The 21399-nt window shown below is 51.7% G+C and overlaps 2 protein-coding genes across 2 annotated transcripts; one reads left to right on the top strand and one right to left on the bottom strand.

Annotated features, from left to right (window-relative positions):
- Positions 1-3290: 3290 nt before the first annotated feature.
- Positions 3291-8767, bottom strand: DDX20 (DEAD-box helicase 20). The gene is made up of 11 exons (XM_026036028.1): positions 8568-8767; positions 8394-8488; positions 7981-8149; positions 7577-7691; positions 7352-7494; positions 6852-6990; positions 6385-6443; positions 6211-6293; positions 5478-5583; positions 5294-5395; positions 3291-4577 (listed from the first exon to the last, which is right to left on the bottom strand). The coding sequence occupies exons 1-11, from the start codon at positions 8758-8760 to the stop codon at positions 3484-3486; spliced, it is 2298 nt and encodes a 765-aa protein (XP_025891813.1). The 5' UTR covers positions 8761-8767; the 3' UTR covers positions 3291-3483.
- Positions 8768-13140: 4373 nt separating this feature from the next.
- Positions 13141-19908, top strand: INKA2 (inka box actin regulator 2). The gene is made up of 2 exons (XM_026036132.1): positions 13141-13176; positions 19039-19908. The coding sequence occupies exons 1-2, from the start codon at positions 13141-13143 to the stop codon at positions 19906-19908; spliced, it is 906 nt and encodes a 301-aa protein (XP_025891917.1).
- The last annotated feature ends 1491 nt before the right edge of the window (positions 19909-21399 follow it).

Below are 21399 nucleotides of genomic sequence, written 5' to 3'. Positions count from 1 at the left end.
ACCAGATCCTTCACGTCAATATACTGCACTGCTTTTTCCAGATCAGATTTTAAATTCTCCAGGGAGAAGACTCCCACAGCTTCTCTTAAAAGCTTATTCCAGACTAATAGACTTTATTGTCAAGGAGTTTTCCCTTGATACTCAGCTGTAATTCTTTCCTTATTTTCCTTCCCTTGTTGTCATTATACTCTCGCATCATGCTAAATTATCCTGCTTCCCACACAGCAAGTTAGCCACCTACAAACATTAGAGGAATATAAAACATTCTATAGCAAGTCCTTACACCAGAGTACTTTTGTATGTCAAAAAAATATCACTGTAAAAGTGAACTGGGGAAAATGTCAAACTAAGTAACACAAAAGGCCATAGAATGAAAGCAAATCTGTAATTCAAAAGGTTAAACTGGAAARTCACTTTTTTTTYCTTCTTTTTTTAAAGAGATCTCAGAGCTCCTAATTATGAACAAATGCTACTTATTTAACCTGAAATAGTTGGTAACATCCTGGTACTGCAAATCAGCATTTACCATTTTGATTTAGATGGTTTTAGAGGCATATGCATGAAAGCCAGCTAAAGGAAGCAGTGTTTCTTCAAATATTTTGCTTTTTTATGTAGAAAATATATAAACCTATTGTATCTTATAGATACTATAAAGCAGATTCAGTACATTAAGAACTGCAACATCCCTTTGTTTCAATACATTATCTATGCCAGACTATAGCAGTTACAAGTCAGCATTCATGGGTAGTTTCAGAACATGCCTCAAAATGTTGCAGCTTTAAATTGAAGATTTTATTCTGCCTTTAGAGTTAGGTGAATAATACACCTTATCCACGCAACTTATCAGTCAAACATATCTTAAYTCAAAAGTTACTTATTTCTTCAACATTTTGATCAACTGCACTAAAAATGATTTCAGAACTCAAATTTTTAGGCTTCATATTTAATGATGCCATAAATGCCTTTTTGTACTAGTACTATCCTTCTAAAACTTTAAAATGAATCCCAAGGCGGTGTGCAGACTGACTACAGCTAAGGAAATTAGCATCAGGAACCTACGTTCTACTGCTGATTGTCTTGATGAATCACTAAGTGACCTCGAAGAAGTCATTTCACCTCTCTTTGCCAGTTATACAAATTATACAGAATTTAATACCTCTTTTCCATAAGGGAAGTTTAATTCATGAACACTTACAAAATACTCTAGAGAACTTTGCAGRAAGTTTAGTAGAGAAATACTACTACTTACATTTAGAGTGTAAAAACTGTGCCGGAAAGTTTTTGGGAGGATCAAAAGACCAGATGACAAAGAGTTTGTGAAAATTCCTTCTGAAGTTTTGTTTGCAGTCAATAGTCTGTTAGTTTTGTGTATATGTGTGCACGTGTTTCTTTTTATTATGATTTTAACTACTGCTAGGCATTAGTCACACAGTTGTGTGGGTGAGAATAACCATTGAATGCTCTTCTCAGTTGTGTTGCAACTATGACTGGAGCTCCCACTGGCTCCTTGGACCAATGAAATACCTTAAAAAATGTGTGATGGAATATTTTTGATAATTAGTAAGGCATTCCAATGCATTGGTGTTTTCTTTAGGAGTTTCGTCATAAGCTCTCAACCTTATTRTTTTCTATTTTCGTACTATAAATGGGCTTTGCTTACAAACATCAAAAAGGACAGATACAAAATGTACTGTATAAAACTGCAGGTAGCTTCATTTGAGAACAACTTTCTAGAAGAATCAAGTTTCCTGTTGTCTTCTTTTGGAATTGTAGTGCATATGTTGAAACTTGTATATCATTTACAGTATTGAGTCTTGTGCCACTGCTGTACCTGATGTATCCAATCTGGATTAAACAGAGTATGTGCCACAAATACCAAGATGATGCTGTAGATTCCTTCTAAAATATTTGGGAGAGTTTTTTTGGAGTATTTTGGGTTTTGACACAAGTCACTCACCTCTGCTTACTTAAAAGCTCTTAGTATTTAAAACTATCATTATTGAGAACAGATTGATGACTGCTGAAAACAGACATTATAGGTATATACACACTGCTGTGATAAGTGTTTTTCTTAAAGCAACCTCCTTTTGAATGTCAGTCGCAACAACTTTGTTGTGACAGAGAGGCACAAATAAAATAGGAAAAAAGGGGCAAAGAAAATCACTTTTCCTGAAGTGTTATTAAATTAAAAAAATTTACCTTACATTACTGTACACCTTACATTACTCTCTTAAAAGGTAGTCTGGTCCTACATATTCCTTTTAGGATGAAGTCTTGCATTCTATTCTGCAGATAGTCAGCTTGCTTTAACTGCAAAATAAGTTAAATTGATGTCATATTTAACCATATTATAGGGAAACATCACTTTAAAAGGCATTAATTATTTAAAATTGTCAAAATACTCTATAAACTAAATCTATTACATGAGCTAACATCCCCTGACAGCTGCTATTGAACATCATAGCAACTTACGTTACTGCATTTTTATTACTTGCAGAATAGCCTGACACCCACTAGGTGACACCATTTCCTTACCTAAAAGTGGAGGAAGAAAATACCCCATTGCAGAGGAGGATAAAGATCCTACTCGCAATTTTATGCTGAACTTCCATGYTACTCTTGTGCTAGTTTCGCAATTCTCCTGCAGAGTGACAACTCTGCAATGAAGACTACAGATTTTGGACCCACTACTTTACAAGAAGTTCTCAAAAGCAGTACCAGGACCACCACAGAATTTACAGCTAATACTGTGATTTATTTAAATCATTTGAATTAAAACCTACCACATTTCTCAAAATGAATTCTGCTTCCCAAACCAAACAGGAAATATTAATTAGTTTCAGTATTAATAGGTACTTTCCTATCTAATTAGAGCCATCTAGTAAGTGTTGCAAGTCTGATAAGACTGCATCCATAGAGACAGATCAATTATGACAGCTGCAATATACATAATTAAACCATCCTCTACTGCACAGCTTGTGATATACCTAGCTGTTACTTGTATAGTATTAATTAACCTAAAATTATCAATACATAGAGATGCAGAATGTCTGCTACTTAACTGGCATACAGTCATTGCCTACTGTTAACTACAGAAAACAGAAYGACCTCTAGCTCCGAGCAGAAACTTTTGTGAATTAACGTTCATCTAAAGTTTATGGGAAAATCAAATAAAACTGATTAGTTTAGATTTTTTCCTTTTCTACTGAAGCTTCTTATATGTAAGTGGCTGCCTTCCATGTTCATTTACCTCTTATTTTAAAGACTGCAACTGAACATCCAGCTGTATCATTCATTTCTGTTTATTGAGAACTTGTGACACCATCACTGGAATGCATAAAAACATTTGCCTAGAAATAATTTGCTTTTGAAAAAAGACAATATTTGTTCTTCAAACTTAAACAACGCATCCCCGGAGTGGCAGAGCAGTTGCATTTTCAGGTAAGTCCATTCTCTGCAGCAGCCAGTCCAACAGCAGCACCATCAATCATCACTTCTCAGCAGTTCTTGCAAATAAACCGAGTTGACGTAATAGGCGTTCACGCAGTTGAAGTGGCTGTAGCTGTTCCTGTAGTACCTGTGAGACACTGCAGCATAGTAGTTCTGCCATGCCTGATAGTAGGACTTCCAGTAGTTCCTGTAATTCCAAGATTCATGTGGAAAGCCAGGAACACAATCACCCCAAGGGCTGCCCGAGCAGTTGTCTGCGGTTTCTCTCACGGGTGGACTCGGGAATCGGTGGTAATTGCCTCTCTTTTGTTTAGCATTTTGTTTCGGAACTTTCTTTTTCATTTGATTTGGCTTTRGCACTTGCGATGGCTCCTGAGGCTTCTCTGGCATAGGAGAGAAGCTCTGACCTGTGCTGGCAACATTATTTTCTGGTGTGTCTGAAAATGCTTCAAAGCAGGAGTTATTTTCCCTGCTGTTAGAGGAAGCCCTAGAACTGTATGAACTATCACTATCCACAGACACATCATCATCTCCTACTGTCTCTCTAGGATCTTCCAAATCKTTACACTCTACAGTACCATTTATGGGAAGTTCACATTGCTTTTCCGGACCTGAATAACTTCTTAAAATTTCAACATCCCTCTCCAATCCTTCTTTAAGGAAATACTCATAGTCTTCAACAAACTCTGAGAAGTTCCAGGAATCGTTGTGCCTTTGGGTTTTGAAAGTTGACAAGCATGGAATTTTGGGCAGATTTTTTAACACATCCTCATCTGCAGCCTTAGTGATATTTTGCTTCTCCATTGTGGAGACAGCTCCTACTTGATTCCTCTGTTTTGTGCTGCATTTGGAAGCTTGGAGGYTACTTTTTTCCATATTTGCAGAATTTGTGCATCGTTTTGTTTTTTGCTTGGRAGGCTTCTTGGGTCTGTCTACAGAATTATCACTTGGAAGATTAGAATGAGCCTGAGGTATCTCTGCCAAGTTACTTTGGTCTAGTCGCTCTGTTGGTTCCTCTGGCCTAAGCAGCACAGCACCAGAACTCACTGAAGCTTCTGGGTGTGCAGCAGCTTTGACTTCTACCTCCCAGCCTTCAAACTGATCCATCATTCCAGGAGGAATGGGCTCTGCACAAAAGGGAAACAAGCAGGCACTCGGTAAGCGCAGCCTTCCTTCTAGAATTCCAACAATAAAACCAAGTTTTACAGAACCACCAATAATACAGTAAAAGATGTTAAGCCGGGGCTATAAACTTATCTTTCTCTTTCTTGAAAGAACTCAAATAGCCAGAATATTTTCTTCACAGAAGTCCTCAAGAAGCTTGAACAGTACAATAAGTACTRGACTACTAACTGATTTTCTAGCATATTGCACTCCATCAGATAAAAACAGAAGGAAGGATAAGTAAGATTCTGGCAAAACACACCTTCTGACAAGGTCAGTGCAGCAAGTCTTTGGTCACTCCAATTATTTCTTCCTTTCACTACAGCCTGAGAAAGGCTTAGTACWAGTCAACAACTGCTGTTCTGTACCTTGCTTCTGTGCTAGGACAGTATCTGGAAATCCACGTAGCTAAGTGGATGCCTAAACAGCAGCTGGATGCTGAGCTCCTTCCAAACCCAGACCCAGTGACATTCCTTGTGTTCCACTGTTCTGCACAGCTGCAGCAGTTGCCCATTCACAGCAGGTCATCAGCCCTGGGTACAAACGATCTGACTGTACTAAACTAACACAGCTGCCCTCAGCAGGGGAGGCAGCTCTCAGTTCTCTAGGGATTGCTCTGAATTAGCAGCAGAAAACAACCAAGAAAACACCACAGCTGCACTCCCAGGGCAGAACATACCTGGCAAGGGAAGAAGTTGAAGATTACATTTCTGTGCTATTTTCATCATCATGTTTTCCTCCTCTCCACGGCAGCAGTATGTCACAGACAAACCTAAAGTTCCTATGATATACAGTGGAAATAGTTATCTAACCAGCCCAAAAAGAGAGATCAAGCTTGACAACTCCACATGACATTATTTTACCAAAGCGTCCAGCTCTGCCAATCCGATGCATATATGTTTCCCAATCCAAAGGAACATCCAGATTGATGACTAGATTCACTTTTTCAGCATCAATTCCACGAGACGTCTTGGGAAAAACAAGAGAAGGAGGTAAGTGAATATCCTAAGCAAATCTTTTAAGAGATAACAAAACATACTGAGGGTTAACTGCTTTTCTACTCACTTCTATTCACCACAATACACTACATGACAGATGCAATTCTGCTATCAGCTTTGACACACATAGAACAAGGATATTACGCCAGGACTGTGTGAGCACACAACCACGCTTGTCCCTTCTGCACAGAAGCATACAAATGCATTTCTTCCCAACCCCACAGCATGACAGAACCCCAAGCTAACAAGTGAAGACAAAACCCACCAGTTCCCATAAAAGCTACCAAAGTCTCAGACAAGAAACATAACCCCTGCTCCACCTAAAGCCGCTTGAGGTTTTCCTGTGGCRAAACATACTGCACAAAAACAAGTTACTATGTCTTGAAGCCTCTGCTCAAAACAAGCACCTCGGCTGTAAAAATTTCCAAATCTCTACAATTCAAAAACAAACCCTCCTTAGCTGTTTCAAAAATAACAATTTCTCTATTGCACAATTAAAACAAGTTATGTTTAAGTTGCATTTGATTCCAAGTCAAATTGAATGCTGTGAAATAAATTTCTATGCAATTTTTACATATGCTACCAAATATCGACTCACCAAGTCTGTGGAAATAAGAACTCTACAGTGGAACTGCTTTAATTTAGCCATAGCATCAAGACGTTGACTTTGATTCATGCCACCTAGACAAAGATAGGTTTTCAGAAACTGATATAAGCAGTATAAACAGATTATCTTCCCTTCTTTCTCATGTGTATTTCCAAATACACTTACCTGAAATGCACTCTGCAGGAAAGCCTTTGGATGTCAGTATTTCTGCTAGATGCTGAGCCCTAACAGGATAAACACAATAGAAATGGTAAATAAACTATTTGCTTAGCGGTATCAAAACAATACCGGGCATGACAGCCAATGTGTCCTTTTTAACAACATGCGATTATTTACAGGAAAGTATTGCATTCCAAAATTACTAGTCTCATCTTACATCCACATCAGTTGCCTTAAGTGCAACAGGATGTAAGTTCTCACATTGGCCTAAGCAATGTAGAAGGCACCTTCATGACAAAAACATTCCTTTCTTTTCAACATTTCATACTTATTTTACCCATTGTGACTACACTGCAGTTGTGAAATTTGAATACATCTTTAGGTTTGTTTGGAGACCTTTATAAGTGATGTTACATGGCTATTATAGCTGCTCCTGTCAAGTAKTTTTTCAGATTTTATTTCAGATTTATTACCTGCTATGCAGATTTGAGAAGACTAAGGCCTGATTAAATGGAATCTTGCTGAACAGCTCCTGCACGTGCTGGACTTTTTCCTCAAATGTCTTATGAGGAAGCGGATGGGAATTCACAATTTTGTAATACTGCTTCAGGCCTAAGGGAAAAAAGCATCAGATTACAGTACAATGCAGATTTTTAATCAAAGACATTATCACTTTAAATTCACATGTTGTCACAACTAGAAGAAATGCCAACTTAGAACAGAAGTATCAAGAAAGAACCTACAAGGTTTTATTTTTTAGAAGAGTGGAACATTTTAAGTGTTGGAAAAAACAGAAAGTTAACTTCATCACTGTTTTTTTTTTTAAATATAGCAATACTGGGAGTAAACAGTTGGTGAACCCATTGATCCTCTACAAAGAAAAATGGTAAGAAATCGTAAATGTCAAGGTGCATCTTTTAGTTTTATTATATTCTTATTAGTCTATCTTACACCAAATAAATTTTACACTTACCAATGAGACTCGGATCAGTCGGGTTCAGCCTCACAAACGTTGGCTCTCTCATGTATCTGGTCAAAGCATTAGCTAGTGATTCAGGATAAGTAGCTGAAACAGCCAGCATCTGTTTGTTGACCGGCAGTGAAGAATAAATCCAGCTACAAAAGAAGGATGGTTATGAGAAAGACTGGCAAAGATGCATCTAATCTTTTAGGTGCACGGGATAAGCGTTTTTCTCACTTGACTTGTTCCTGAAAGCTGCCTTCTTCTAGAAGCTTGTCTGCTTCATCAAGAATGAAGAGACGGATACTGGCAGTATTTAAGTAATCCAACTCTATGAGTTGTTTTATTCGACCTACAAAAGAAAAAAAGTAATCCAGGCTTCACAAATGTTAACTAAAGCATTCTAATCAAGAGACTTTTAATACTTAGTCTTTTAAAAAGGTTTTGCAAAGGTTTGAGTGCTTTTAAAAAGGCACATTCAGAACAATCTCTAACTGAAACATTAAGTCTAATCTGTTAAGCACTGGCCTTTGAGACTCACTTCTATTAATAAAAGACAGAAAATACTAAGATTTCCAAAGTACAAATTATTGCAGAGTGAAAGGTGTGCAAGACACTTCAGCAGACTGAGGCTGCCCTACCTGGGGAGCCAACTGCGATGTGGCACTTCTTGAGCCTTATCTTGTCCTGGTTCAGGGGAGTCCCGCCAATGAAGACRTGGCACTCCAAGCCCTCCATTTTTATTCCGATGGCCATGATGACTGCGTGAATCTGCACGGCGATCTCCCTCGTCGGAGCCAGGATGAGAATCTGCAAGGGGCAAAGGGTGAGCCTTGAAAAGCAGCAGGACGGTTCWGAGGATCAAGACACCCAGTCTGGGCACTTCCATTCTCACAAYATCACAGACAACAACAAAACTCCCTACTAGGGCCTCAAGCCTGTTGCTTATCACAAAATGACAAGGCAGTGGTAAGAATGGGAGCAACTTTTACCACGGAACACGGCGTGCAGGGGCTCTGGGGGCAGCGCCGGGGCCGGCCCGCGCCGGGCTCACCTGCGTGGCGGGGCTCTCCAGCAGCAGGGCGTCCAGGGCGACGGTGCAGAACACGCAGGTCTTGCCGGTGCCGGACTTGGCCTGCACGATGAGGTCTGGAAGAGAACGGCACGAGGGCGGTGAGGGCGCCGGGCCACCCCGCCGCCCGGCCCCGCGCAGGGCCCCGCGCCTCACCCAGCCCGCAGCGCCCCAGCGGGATGGCCTTCAGCTGCACGGGCGAGGGCCGCTGGAAGCCGGCCGCCTGCAGCCCCGCCAGCACCGGCGCCGACAGCAGCAGGGAGCCGAAATCGGAGGGGCCGCCGGGCACGAGGACGTCGCGCGTGCGGAACGGGCCCGGCGGCGGCAACGACTCGCTGGGCGCCGCCATCTTGAAGGCGGGAAGGCGGCCCCGCGCCGCGCACGCGCAGTGGGCGCCGCCCCGCCCCGCGCCGCCGGCGGGCGCTGATTGGCCCGCGGGGCGCGGCGACCGTTAACGGCCGCGCGCCGGGGCGGGCGGAAACGACAGGGAAAGGCGGCCGGGAACGGGGTTGATGGCGCCCTTTAGCCGGGAGGAAGGGCCGAGCGCGCCGCCCTGCGGCGCCCGCAGGTGCTCCCCGCGGTGGGCGGCGCGGCGAGCCCGCCTGCAGCCGCCTGCGTCCCGCATKCAATAACCTGGGCTTTCAGTAAACTGCAGATTCATTACTGATTTACCCCAACCAGCAGATTCATTGCATTCCAAGGGGAAGGTTAATTCTCACCGTGCCTTTCTCTGTACAGCGTGTATCATTTCTGATTTTATAAGGACGTTTTCCACTAACTCTTTCTTACCTAGTGCCACTGCTTGCTACCCATTGAGATAACTCCTTTTTTTATACATATAAGACTTCAAAACCCTCTCCTTTTCCTAACAACATTCCTTCTTTYTTGCTCCTTTCCCCTTCAGCTTCCCTAGGTGATGCTCCTGTCATGTAGATAGCCCGTGCTTGTGGGTGAAGCTGTGAGGTAACGCGTAGCCCCCGCAGCTCAGAGCTCCCTCGGCACGGAACGTGGAGCCTCGTGGTCTGTGCAGCACTGAAGACAGATCCTGTTCAGTCACACGGCACTGGCTGCTGCGCCCACACCGCACGTCCTGCTGCTGCGCCCACACAGCGTGTCGGCACGCTTGCCCTTACCCTTGTAGCTGTCCCAGTTAGGAACTGGATATCTTAAAAGCGAYGGAAGCAGATAGTCCCTTGGCGGGATCAGAGGGTGCCTGCAAACCGCCCAGCTGCCGGTTTTCCTCTGGGAAAGGGGACAGGCTCTGCCCCCGGCAGCAACTTGGCTGCCTCTAGCCCAGCCGCAGCCGGGCTGCCCGGGGTCATAATTACAGCAATCTTTGCAGCTAATTTCCTGGGAGGGACAGTCCACCCACATTAGCATCTGCTGTTTACTGCAGCAATGAGGCTGTGACTCCCCACTGTGCATCCCAGAGGTGCGTTTAGCCCCAGAGAGGCCATTAATGACTCTGTGTATAAAGAAGCAATCCTTTGGACGCAGACAGATAAACCCGTTCTGCTAAGCAACCTTTCACCCACTCCTGAGCAACTTGGTTTTATGAACAGCACAAGAACCTAAACATAAATACTACAGAGGAGGAAACCTCTCTGGTACCGGAGCGGCTGCAGCGCGGCAGAAGGCTGCGCCGGGGGATGAGAGGTGCAGAACTGACTGCGCTGCGAGAGCCGCGTCTTGAGGGTCGCCGGCTGCATTGGCTCCGAGCTTCGCCGGCGTCGGGAGCCCCTCAGCTCTTCTCCTGCATGGAAGTGGCACCAACGCTTTGTTTTGGTCCCTCTAGTTGCAGCACTCGTCCTGCCTACCACCAATGAGTTTCTTGTTAAACACTCCAAGTCTGGGATGCTGGAACTGTAATAGCCCAGCATTCACTGCAGCGAAGGCCCCATGTATTAGTCTGTTGTATTCACACTACTTAACGCCTTCTTTAGAGCACCTATTTTAAATTGTGTTTAAATTAAACATATCAGCTTTTATTGTCATTGCAGTTTAGAGCATCCCACAGTAAATGGGATATGAAAAGTCTCAACGGTGGCTTCCACTGCATGAGTACACGCACGGCTTCGTTATCTCTGCACTGCCAGGCAGCCTGCGTGAATTTTAACGGCTCTTGGTCCAGCACAGTCTCTGTGAGTCTTTTGAAATTCCGTCATATCACTGATAGCAAAAAAAAAAAAAAAAAAAAAAAAAAAAAAAAARGTCTGGAAATTCCTATTCACATTAATTACGATCTTTTTACACGCACGTGTGAGTACCAGTCGAGAGCAGGGCCCCATCCTGTCCCGCATGGTATAAATAAGAAGAGAGTTTGTGCTTTGGGAGCTAAGCTCTGCGGGCAGGAGGGACAGATGGCAGGGGAGAGGAGCAGCCACCAGGCAGAGGGAGTGGGAGAGCAGGGCACCAGCAGCCTGCTAGTTCCAATTATTTTTCAATTTTTAGGTGGATATTCCCAGTTGGTCCTAACGGGGAAACAAGTCTCAAGCATGAGATAATTATCTCTGTATAAATCTAGGAGTAGAGACAGGCAAGGAGACCTGGACGTAACAAATGGTTTRATTAAAGATAGCCTCTCATAACCCCTTTAAATTGATGTGATTTAAACAGGCAGTGAAGAGCAGCCCAAGTATCGGCACCCATGGGGGAGGCACAGGGCAGCAGTGACAACAGCTACATCTCAGGAGCCGCTTCCCTTGGTGCTTCCTCCCCTYGGCCTCTTTCCCCTGGGATAACAGGCGTGTTGTGGCGCGGCCCAGGTGATTCGCACACACAACTCGCTGCTCCCGCAAGCGCGGGGAGACCGGAGTGCCTGGCAGAGCAGATGCTCCCATCTCGGAAGCTCTTGAGCTAGGTCAGTCCATCTAATGAAATCCAGCTAAGGCCTCCGCCTTAAACCCGATACCTGTGGCAGATTGTGACYCTACAGCCGCTGACTTTACAAGATGTATGTTCTGCCGTGAGCCAGGGTGCCTCTGCCTCTGTGCTTCAGATGCAGAACATACACGAGGTGCCTCAGAATGGTGATTATTGGGCACATTTTGCCTGAATCGACACTCTGACACAAGTGAACGAGGTAGGGGCGCAACGGGATCTTTAAAGATCCTGAATACAAACAGTGCATGCCACGAGCAGCCTACTGGAATAACCAGTCACTTTTTGAGGGGCAATTTGTCCCCTCAGGCACAAATAAAAAGAACCGAATTAAATTTTTGACATTACACTCCTACCCATCTGCTTGTGCCTGGCTGGATTTAAGCAAGGATGGATGCAATTCAGGTCACGGCACCGCCTCTGTGGGAAGGAATTGTGAAAGGTTTGCCTTGGTGTGCAAGAGAGGGAAAAAGAGGGAAACGCAGAGAGAACCGTGGATATTAGTTCAGCCCAGAACAGCCAAGCGCAGGCACTGAGAAACAAGATCAATGAACTGAAAGACAACAAATGAGATAAAGTCACTGTCGGCTGTGCGGGGAGGGATGTTTTCTGGAATAGGAAGGAATGAGGCATTTTATGTAAGCTGAATACATTGCTCTGAAGGCATATTCTATTTTTTGCCCAAAGGTCCCAGTTTTTCATTTCATGCTGAAACAAGTCCTCACCTCCTGCCTAAGGAGGTTGCTGCTCCGCTCTTTTCTTCGCAGAGCCCTGGTTTTCCATCGCACGGCGCCATCTGCTCCCCATCCACACCGCTGGCAGGGAGTGCAACGCGGAAGGGAGCGGAGGGCCTGGCACCAAGAGTCACTGCTGCTCCGAACCAGGCACCTGAGCGGAAAAGAAAAATGTTGCTCGATGGAGAAGGTCTACTGAGGGAAAAAAAGACAAAATCTGAATTTTCTCTTCTCTYGCAAGTTCCTGTCAGGTTTGAGCCAAAAAGAAAGGGGGGTTAAATGAAAGCCTGGGCAGAGCACCAGGCTCTCCATGGAGGCTGCTCCATGGCCTCGTTCTGTGCAGGTTTTGCCTGCTGAAACGCTTCCCTCCAGGATAAGGTTGTTTCTTCCACTCGTCACTGCACGCGCTGCCCCAGAGCAACAAATCCTTGGAAAGAGACAAACAGTCACAGGAAGCGGAGACCCTGAAGAGAGCTCAGAGACAGGAATGTTGCCAATAAAGAAAGGGATGCTGCAAGAATCAATGTCCATTAACCCTAGAGCACYGCCCGAATAGGAATGAAGGGCCAGGTCACAAATTTGAGAAATAGGGCAGGGAGAGGATGAAATTCTGCTCTGAAACTGGAGCGGGGCGAAAACTGCTGCTCTGAGGATGGAGCAACGGGAGAGGCTTGGGCAGCTGTTCCGGGGGTTTGTGCAGCTCTTCCTGGGCGCTCGCCATGCGCTGCTCCGGGCAAAGGGCCCTCGAGGGTGGGGGGCTCTGTGGGTCCCGCGCGGGGCTCAGGGCTCTGTGGGTCCCGCGCGGGGCTCAGGGCTCTGTGGGTCCCGCGCGGGGCTCAGGGCTCTGTGGGTCCCGCGCGGGGCTCACGGCCCAGGCCGGGCAGGTCAATCGGCCCCTCCACGCGGGACACTCTTCCAGCGCGGAGACCCCCCTGCGGCTCCCAGGGCCCCGCTCGCGCGGGGGTGTCCGGGGGGGCGCAGGGCGGGCGGGCGGCGGAGCGGCGGCCGCGGGGGGGCGCGGGGGGCGCGGCGCCCCGTCCCTCCCGCCCTCCTTCCCTGCTCCCTCCGCCTCCTGCCCGCGCTCCGCTCCGCATGGAGCGGCCGCGGAGCCCGGCATGGACCTGCACCTGCGCCGCCTGCGCCAGGAGCTGGTGAGGCCGGGAGGCGGCCGGGAAGCGGCTGGGAGGGAGCCCGGGAAGCGGCCGGGAAGCGGCCGGGATGGAGCCCGGGAGGCGGCCGGGAAGCGGCCGGGATGGAGCCCGGGAAGCGGCCGGGCAGCCCTTTGTGCGGGCGCTCGGCGCGGCCGCGGCTCCGCCGGGAAATGGCTGCTCCGGGGGTCCCGGCTCCGGCTCCGTCCCGGCTGGCGGGCGCGCGGGACCCCCGGGCAGGGCGCGGGGACACGGAGCCGCCCGCGCGGGGCCGCCTTTGTCACCGCTCGGGAGCGCGGGGCTCGTCCCGCCGCCCGGGACGGCGCCTCCAAAGCCGGGAAAGGGGCAGGGCGGGCGGCAGGACTTGCTGGGCGCGCAGAGAGCCGCCCGGTCAGGGCTCGACGGGAGGGGGACCCCGGACGARCGCTGCACGAAACGCAGCGTTCCCGCGGCACAGCCCGGCGCGGGGCGCGGGCAGCGCCGAGACAGGCAAAGTGCCCGGGATGAGGGTCCGGGATGAGGGTCTCCCTGTGCCCGGGATGAGGGTCCCTTGTTGCCGGAGCCCTCCTGCTCTCCCACTTGCTCTCCCGCTTGCTCCCGGCGGAGCAAGGAGCCGAGCGAAGCCGAGCGCGAGCGGCCGCTCTGCTTCACCCCGCGCTGGGAAGGGGGCTGCAAGGGGGGACGGGGCCGCGGAGCCGGGGGGCTCGGTGCCCTCCAGGGGCTCGGCGCCCTCCGCGCTCTCACCTGCAGCTCCAGGGAGCTGCAGCTTTCAGTTACTGAAGGCGGGACCGTGTTAATTAAAACAACCGCAGATGATATCCTCAGCAATAATCGGTTTAAAGCAATCAATGCTGTCCAGCCAGCGGGGAATGAAGATGGATGAGTGTTTGCCCAAAGCGGCGGGAGCGGCCGCGGGGCAGCCGGGCGCAGCTGCTGCGCGGGCAGGGGGAGCGGAGCCCCCGGCCCGGCCGCCCTCCCACTGCAGCCACCACCGCAGCTCCTGCCTGTGGATTTAAATGCYCCCGAACCGGGAATCCTGGTTCCAGGGGCATCAGGACTCGGCCTGACGCCCCGCCAAGCTCCCTTGGATAAATGTGGGCCATCGCGGGCGGTGAGAAAGCTGCGATCCCGAGTGCGTGTTTTCCATGGCAAGCGGATCGCTGCTGGCACGTGCGGCATCCCTTTGAGCGGGAGCCATTGAGAAGCTTCCGCACACAAATGCTTTAAAGCCCGGGGAGTCTCAGCTGACACAGCCGCTCATTGTAACCGAGTACGTGAGCGGGGAACAGCACCGGGGCCGGGGGGTCCTTGTCCCGGCGCTGACGCCAGCCCCAACGCCCTGGCAGYGTCCTGCCCCTCGGCAGCTTTGCTTGTAGAATAAAGGAGACCTTATCCGCCTCCTCGGGGAAGAATCTTGACATTTACGGACAGAGTGGGGAATGTGAGGATTCTCATTGCTGGGTTGCAGGCGCTGAGCACGCCGAGCTGCTCCACTCGGCTGCCTTCGCATCGCGATGGTCAGGGATGCCAGAGAGCTCGAATCTGCCATCAACACAATTCAATCCAATCCTAAAAGTCCCTTGACTTTATCAGCTGGATTCTAGGTCTGCAAACATCATTCTGAGGCAYAGAAATGTGACCTCAGCTAAAAGATCCGATTTAACGAGAATTGTCTTGCACGGGGATTAGAACGGAGGAGTTTCCTTTCCGTGGGTCACGCTGTGGATGTCATTACCTCTGTAAACAGGGATCGTTTGCATTTATACATAGTAACATCAGCATATGTACAACAGGATTGGGTTTTCAAGGCTCTTCTGCAATGGGAAGAATAAATCATTTATTATTTATCTAGAGACTGCTAAATCTTTGGCATGGATTTATCCTACACTTGGGGTTTGCATGGCTATAAGGGGTGAGGGGTTGCATCAAGCTAGCCACAGCTGTGCCTTTACTTTGCACACTTGGACCTTTCTGAAGGAAGCTATGGAAAATCCAGGCTTTGCACTGGTTCTTCTAGGAGAAAAACTATTACAGCAAGGCTTTTTATCCAAAGCACCACTTGAACTTTGGAACATTCTCCCTACACRTTCATCACGCACCAAATGGTTGAGTTTGATAGAGAGCCTGTCTCCCTTCCCAAAATAAAYCACATTCTGGTAGACGGTCCGATGCTTCTCGCCGGGAACGTCCTGCAGGAGCAGAGAGCGTGGGGCCTGAGCGGGGAGGTTCAGCCGCCCGTGTCACCCTCCGCCTCCCGCTCCGGTGGCCGTGGCCGCGCTTTGGAAGAGCCCTGCTCTCCTCRCCCTCGGAGCCGCCTTGGGCGGGCGCCTCCGCCGCGCCCCTGCTCGGCTCCCTCCGGGCACGGATCCACTCCCGCGCTCCGAGGGCTCCGGGCGTCTCCAGGGCTTCCCGGAGCCTTCTCCTTGGTGCCGCCGGGAGGGAAGGGGCTGTGGAGCCTCCAACCTTGGATTTCCTGTCACACGTAACCTGGGCACAGCAAAAAGCCATCAYGGGCTTTTGTTTGCTCTTATTCCCYGAGAAGACTCCGGAGGAAGCGCGTGGATTCCTCTGGAATTGCAGCTGCACGTTGGAGAACTTCAGGCCCAGGTAGCGCAGGGCGAGCAGGGGCTCGAGCCTCCGGGTTTCTCCCTCCCCTTCGAGAGCGAAGCCAGTTCAGGTGCAGGCGCAGGCAGGAGGGAAGCGCTGGGCCGCCAAGGGCTCTCGCTCAGGAGTTAAACCCGGCCACAAATGTGGACTCGTTAAAGATTAATCCCCTCAGCCACCCAAAGGAAGACACGGCAACAATATGATCAGCTCAGCAGTCCTAAAATAATTTTGGTCGCTCTTATGTCATCCTCTTTAAATACCACTTGTTTGTTGCTGGGTCTGTTGCCTATCAGCACTATTATTACGAGCWGCTATTTGCCATTTGCTCTTTCCTGTTCTCTTAGCAATCACTTCCTCTCATTGCACTGCTTTTACCTAAGACCTGGACATCTGTCTTCCTCCTCCTCCTCACCACGAACCTCTCCGAGCTCCTCTTGTCTGGCCCCAGCGCTCGGGGGTAGCTCTCCTGTCTCGCTGGCCCTTCTCTTCCCCCCAGTCAGCATCAAAAAGCTGCTGGAGTCCCGGGCAGGCCAGATGTGCAGCGGGACTGGGAATGAAACCGACGGCGGCTCCAGGGCTGGGGGGAACTGAGCTCTGGGGCTTGCTGAGTGCAGATGCTGGCGGGAAACCCTAAGTTCCTGGCGGGTGTTGAAAATGTATTTATTTTCCTCTCGGATAGGAAGTGGCAGGTGAAATGTCCCCTTTGCGCATGCCCCAGSCGCCCGGCTCCGAGTGTGATCGAGGGCTGCGGGAAGGAGGTGCCCGCTGTGCGCAGAGGCACCCGGGGCACCTGGGCACGTGGGGTGTCTGCAGGCCCCGCACGAAGCGCTTCTGGCTCCGGGTGCTCCATCGGGAGCAGCCCTGGCTCCCTGCTCCCTGCCTGGGATAGGGATCTGCCGTCCCTGCGGGTCGGACGCTGCCCGCTCTGGTGGCCCCAGCGGCTCCCCAAGCTGGCCCCGTGTGAGCAGACTAAGCCACAGGGCAATTGTGGGTGGCTCTGGGCTCTCCATGGCTCCGTGAAGCCCAAAGCATGTCCAGTGAAGCACCCAGAGCTGCCCGACCCGCTGCCGCCTCTGCACCCGTGGAGCTGGACACCGGCCCGCGGAGGGAAGGCGCTCGCGACCACGAGCCCCTCGCTGAGCAGCCCGGAGCCCTGCAGCCATCGGCACCTCCCTGCCCTCCGCTCTGCAGCACGGCAGCTCGCTCGGCTTGTTCAGCAGCGGGGCTGGGATTCGGAGCCCAGAGCACACGCGAGGCAGAGCGTGGCGCCGCTTGCGTAACGGCGCTTGCATAACCAGCGGGCGCAGCCCGCGCCTCGCGCCACGGCACGCTCGGGCTCTCTGCGGCTTCGCGGCACATTCACGCTCTGTTTGCAACGGCACTTCTGTTCATCACGACTTCTGGTTCCCGCTACACAAAGCGCGTGCCCAAAGAGGCAGCGGGGCTGCCGGGGCTCCTYGTTTCGCCTTCGCGCCCGTCACCTTCCAGTCAGGGCTGCGGTTCCGCTTCCCGCCCCGGCTGCAGGATCATTTGCAGTCTTTGTAGTCACATTTCCCCCCAGCAGCCCGGATCGCTTAACCTCGACCCTTGCCAGGGAGCTGGTCCCTTCTCTCAGTTGCTCAAGGTGCTCGGGAACACCTCGGATGCCCGGGCATCCAGACTCTCGCTGGGAAGCAGGAGGGAGCGGGAAGAGCTGCCGGGCGGCGCGTGGGACGCTCTGCGCAGCCCCGTCCCGACCGGAGCCCCCATCCCGGCGCTGCGGCCCCAACGAGGGGCCCCACCGCCTTCCAATCCAGCCCCTCGCAAAGCCCCAGATAAAGCAGATGCCCTTAATAAGGCGGGCAAGGTTAGGGAGCCGCATTACTGCAAAGCTGGACGTAAGGTGATAGTTCTGTCTGCGGCGGGCGCAACATATGGCCTGGGCTCTCGCAGCGGAAACCTGAGCGCTCCGTTGTGTGCACGGGGCGAGCATTTGCATACGTGCAGATGTAGAGCTTTACTTGCTGAGGTTAATAAAATTAGAGAGTCGGAGAGGCTTGATAATGGAATCAGAGCTGAGCACAGATCTTTTCCAGACTGTCGGAGCCGGGCTGTTCGTCTGGGGAAATCGGCCTCTTTCTTAGGAGGGAAGCTTGGAAAATCTTTGCAAATCGGGCGCTGGGCTTTGCGGCGGAGCTGGAAGGTTTCGTGCAGAAGCTGCCACGTTGGGCAGGCTGCTTACGCAGGATCACAGGTCTGGACGACTGTGATCAGGCTCCTTCTGCCGGCTCAGACCTCGGCAAGGAGACGGCCAAAGAGCAAATAATTCAAGTAACGGAGCAAAAATGAAGGCGAGGGCAGAACAGACGGCCTGGCAACGCAGAGCAGAACGTGAGGTGCCTCTGTCCTTCCCCACGAAGAGCTCTGCCCTTACGCAGAGCCGCGACAGAGCCCGAGAGCCGCTCGGCGGCAGCAGCCCCTGCAAGGAGCCGTCCCCGCTGCAGCCCTCGCCGGCTGCTGCCCTGCCTTCCTCCCCACGGCCCCGCTGCTAAAGGGGAGCGGAGCCGGGACCAGGAGCCGGTTCCTGCACAACSCCGGGAGCAACCGCGGGAAAGCCAAGAGGGGCCCTCGGCAGCTTTGCAAACCAACAGGCGTGTTTGGAGTCTCGCRCAGAAAGTTAGAGCCTTATTGCACATTTTACGGATGCAGCGGGGCTGTTACTAATGGTCTTAGTCGGGAATCAGCAAGATTGCTTTCTAGTGGAAATAATTTCAGAGGTTGTTGATTGCTGTTTTTAAAAAAAATTAAGTGCATTTGAATTTATTTGATTGTCCTCTGGGTGCGAGATGCCTGTAATTAGAGCACTGGAACCTTCAGACGTATTATATGGTAACATAATGTGATTTTTATTAGTGCTGATTATTTCATTTTTGCGTTTTAGCGCTGCGCTGCAGAGCGACATTCCCAGTGACAGGTCTAGCCATTATCGCGGCTCCTCATTCCAGGGAGCTGCACAGCACAATAGGAACAAAAGCGGCAGCAAACGCGGAGCGGGAGGCAGCCCGAAGCCTCCTCCGTGCTCCGCCTTGGGCTTCTGCCAAGCAATTAACAGAAACTCAAATAAACAATTTGTTTTTGTCGTCAGGTCAGAAAACCCACTACTTCTGTCGGCTCCGCTTATTCCTGAAGRGTCCGGGACGTTTCCGGGCCGGGCGCTGGAGGCTGCGCGTCGCCGCCGGCCTCCCCAGCTCTAACTCGGCCTCTCCTCTCCCTCCGCAGCTGTCCATGAAGGAGGTCGGGGACGGGCTGCACGAGCAGATGAACTGCATGATGGGCGCCCTGCAGGAGCTGAAGCTGCTGCAGGTGCAGGCGGCGCTGGAGCAGCTGCAGATATCGGGCGGCCGGGGCGCGGAGCAGCGCGTGGCCCCCGCTCGCCCCGACAGCGGCCGCCGCAGGGGCGGCTCCTCCTCCTCTTCCTCCTCGTCGCGGGGCTCCCGCGATGAAGACGCTTGTCCAGCCCACGGCCCTTCCTCAGGCTCGGGCAGAGCCGAGCGGCTCCGTGCCGGGACGCCGGAGCCAGGTGGGAATGCCTGGGATGGGGCGGCGGGGACGCCGGGACACGGGCAGCGCCAGGGCGGCGAGGACGGCCACGACTGGACATCCTCCCTCCTGTGCCAGAGCAGGACCCGGCAGCCGCTCGTGCTGGGGGACAACGTCTTTGCGGACTTGGTCGGCAACTGGCTGGATCTGCCGGAGCTGGAGAAGAAGGGGGAAAGGAGCGAGGCGCCGCTGGCTGTGAGCAGATCCCAGGAGCTCTGCAGGAAGTTCTCCCTCACCGCCAACATCTTCAAGAAGTTCCTGAGGAGCGTCCGACCTGACCGCGACCGGCTGCTCAAGGAGAAGCCTTGCTGGCTCCCGCCCGAGGACAAAGAGCCGGAGATTTCCAAGAGACCCAGGAAACCCAGCAAGCTCAAAGGGACCTTCTACCTGCCGCTGCACGGGAACACGCTGGGCAGCCACAGCAAGGCGGAGAGGGGCCCACGCACGGACAGCGGCAGCGACCAGCCCCAAACCGGCACCAAGAAAGTCCCCGAGAGCATCGAGTACCCTGCGTGCGGCTTCGACATTAACACGGCGGTCTGGGTGTGAGCCGGGCGCTCGCACGGGGCCRGTGTGCACGGGAGACGGGCAGGGGCCACGCCGAGCTCCTGACCCGGGCCGAGGGGCGAACGGCTCCTCCGGGCGGCGTGTTCCGCAGCGGGGCTGCCTGGGGCTCCAGGAGGCCACGGTGTCCGCGGCAGCTCCCGGGGCGCCGAGGCCGCCGGCAGGAGCCCCTGGAGCCACCCCGTGACCAGGACTCCGGACCCGGCCAGGCCCTCGGGAACAGCGGCAGCACCTGAAATCCACTGTGTGTGCACCTGTGTATGTTTGTTCAAATATATATATATATATATAATTTTTTTAAACCTACTTCTACTGATGTGCACTTAAAACGGGGTTACAGAACAGGCGATCCGAACGATGACCTCATAGCGCTTGTTATTTAAGTTGAAAGAAAGAAAAGCCTGACTTTATGAGACTGCGGGACTGGAGCTACTGCCGGYGTCGGACGCGGGTTGTGGAGCTTCAGCTGCCTCCTCCGGCGCCTGCCCTTCCCCAGGTGGGTCCCCCGGAGCCGAGTGCTCCCTGCGCTCAATGCAGAGGTTCCTGGGGACATCCCGGGGTTCCTGCCAGGTTGGCTCCCCTTCCAGCCTGGCCGGGGCGTCACGCCAGGACAYGTTGCTGCAGCAGACCTGTCACTGTCCTCTGCATACGCTCTCGTGTCCAGCTCTGCTCTTGRAAGAGCACAGTTCTGGGGTGTCGGGCTCTCCAAGGGCACAAATAAAGCGGCGTCGGTCCCGAGGTGGTGTCACAYGCTCTCTGACAGCGGCAACTGCAGGAATCCTTCCTTTGGGAGGGACAAGGGGCCTCCCGGGCGCTCCCGTTGCGGGTCCCGAGGATGGGGACGTGTCCAGGGCTGCCCCGGGCACGGGGGCACGAGCAGAGGGTCCGCAGCACTTTTGGGGGGGTTCACACACAATCCCATTCCCGTTTTAACTTCCCAAGGCAGGGGCCCGCGCAGCCGAGACACGGACAGAGATTTTTTTCCCTTGGCAATTAAATATAGGCGCGCGGCAGGGCCCGGCGGTGCCCATACAAGGCGAGGAGCGGGGCAGCAGCTGGCAGCCACCTCGGCGCTTTGTCAGGAGCCCGACTTGCAGCCGAGCTTTTGTTCTCCTCCGCTCGGTGCTTAGGGCCAGTTGTTTTCTCTCCCCTTCACTTTTCCAGGGATTTCTYTTCCTTTACGGGTGGCTCACCCTGCTGCTGGCCTTCCTGCTCCGCCAGCTCTTTCTGGAGGATTCCCAAACAGGGAAGAGGAGCATCCCAGCCTTTCCCAGCTGGATTTCCCTCATTTCCCAGCCAGCATCCCCTGGCCCTTCCCTTCCCTCTCTCGGCTGCCGAGCAGGACCTGCTGCTCGGCTGGGGCTTTTCCACGTCGCCTCTCCAGGGATTTCTCCAGGAATGACAGCGTCTTTCTCCGCTCTGTGCGGCTGCCACAAGATAGCTCTCCGTTATTAAGCGTGAAACCCACCTAATTAG

The sequence above is a fragment of the Nothoprocta perdicaria genome, unplaced genomic scaffold (assembly GCF_003342845.1).
Source record: "Nothoprocta perdicaria isolate Ctin4 unplaced genomic scaffold, notPer1 scaffold_170, whole genome shotgun sequence".
NCBI lineage: Eukaryota > Metazoa > Chordata > Aves > Tinamiformes > Tinamidae > Nothoprocta > Nothoprocta perdicaria.
This window is presented reverse-complemented; position numbering and strand designations above follow the sequence as displayed.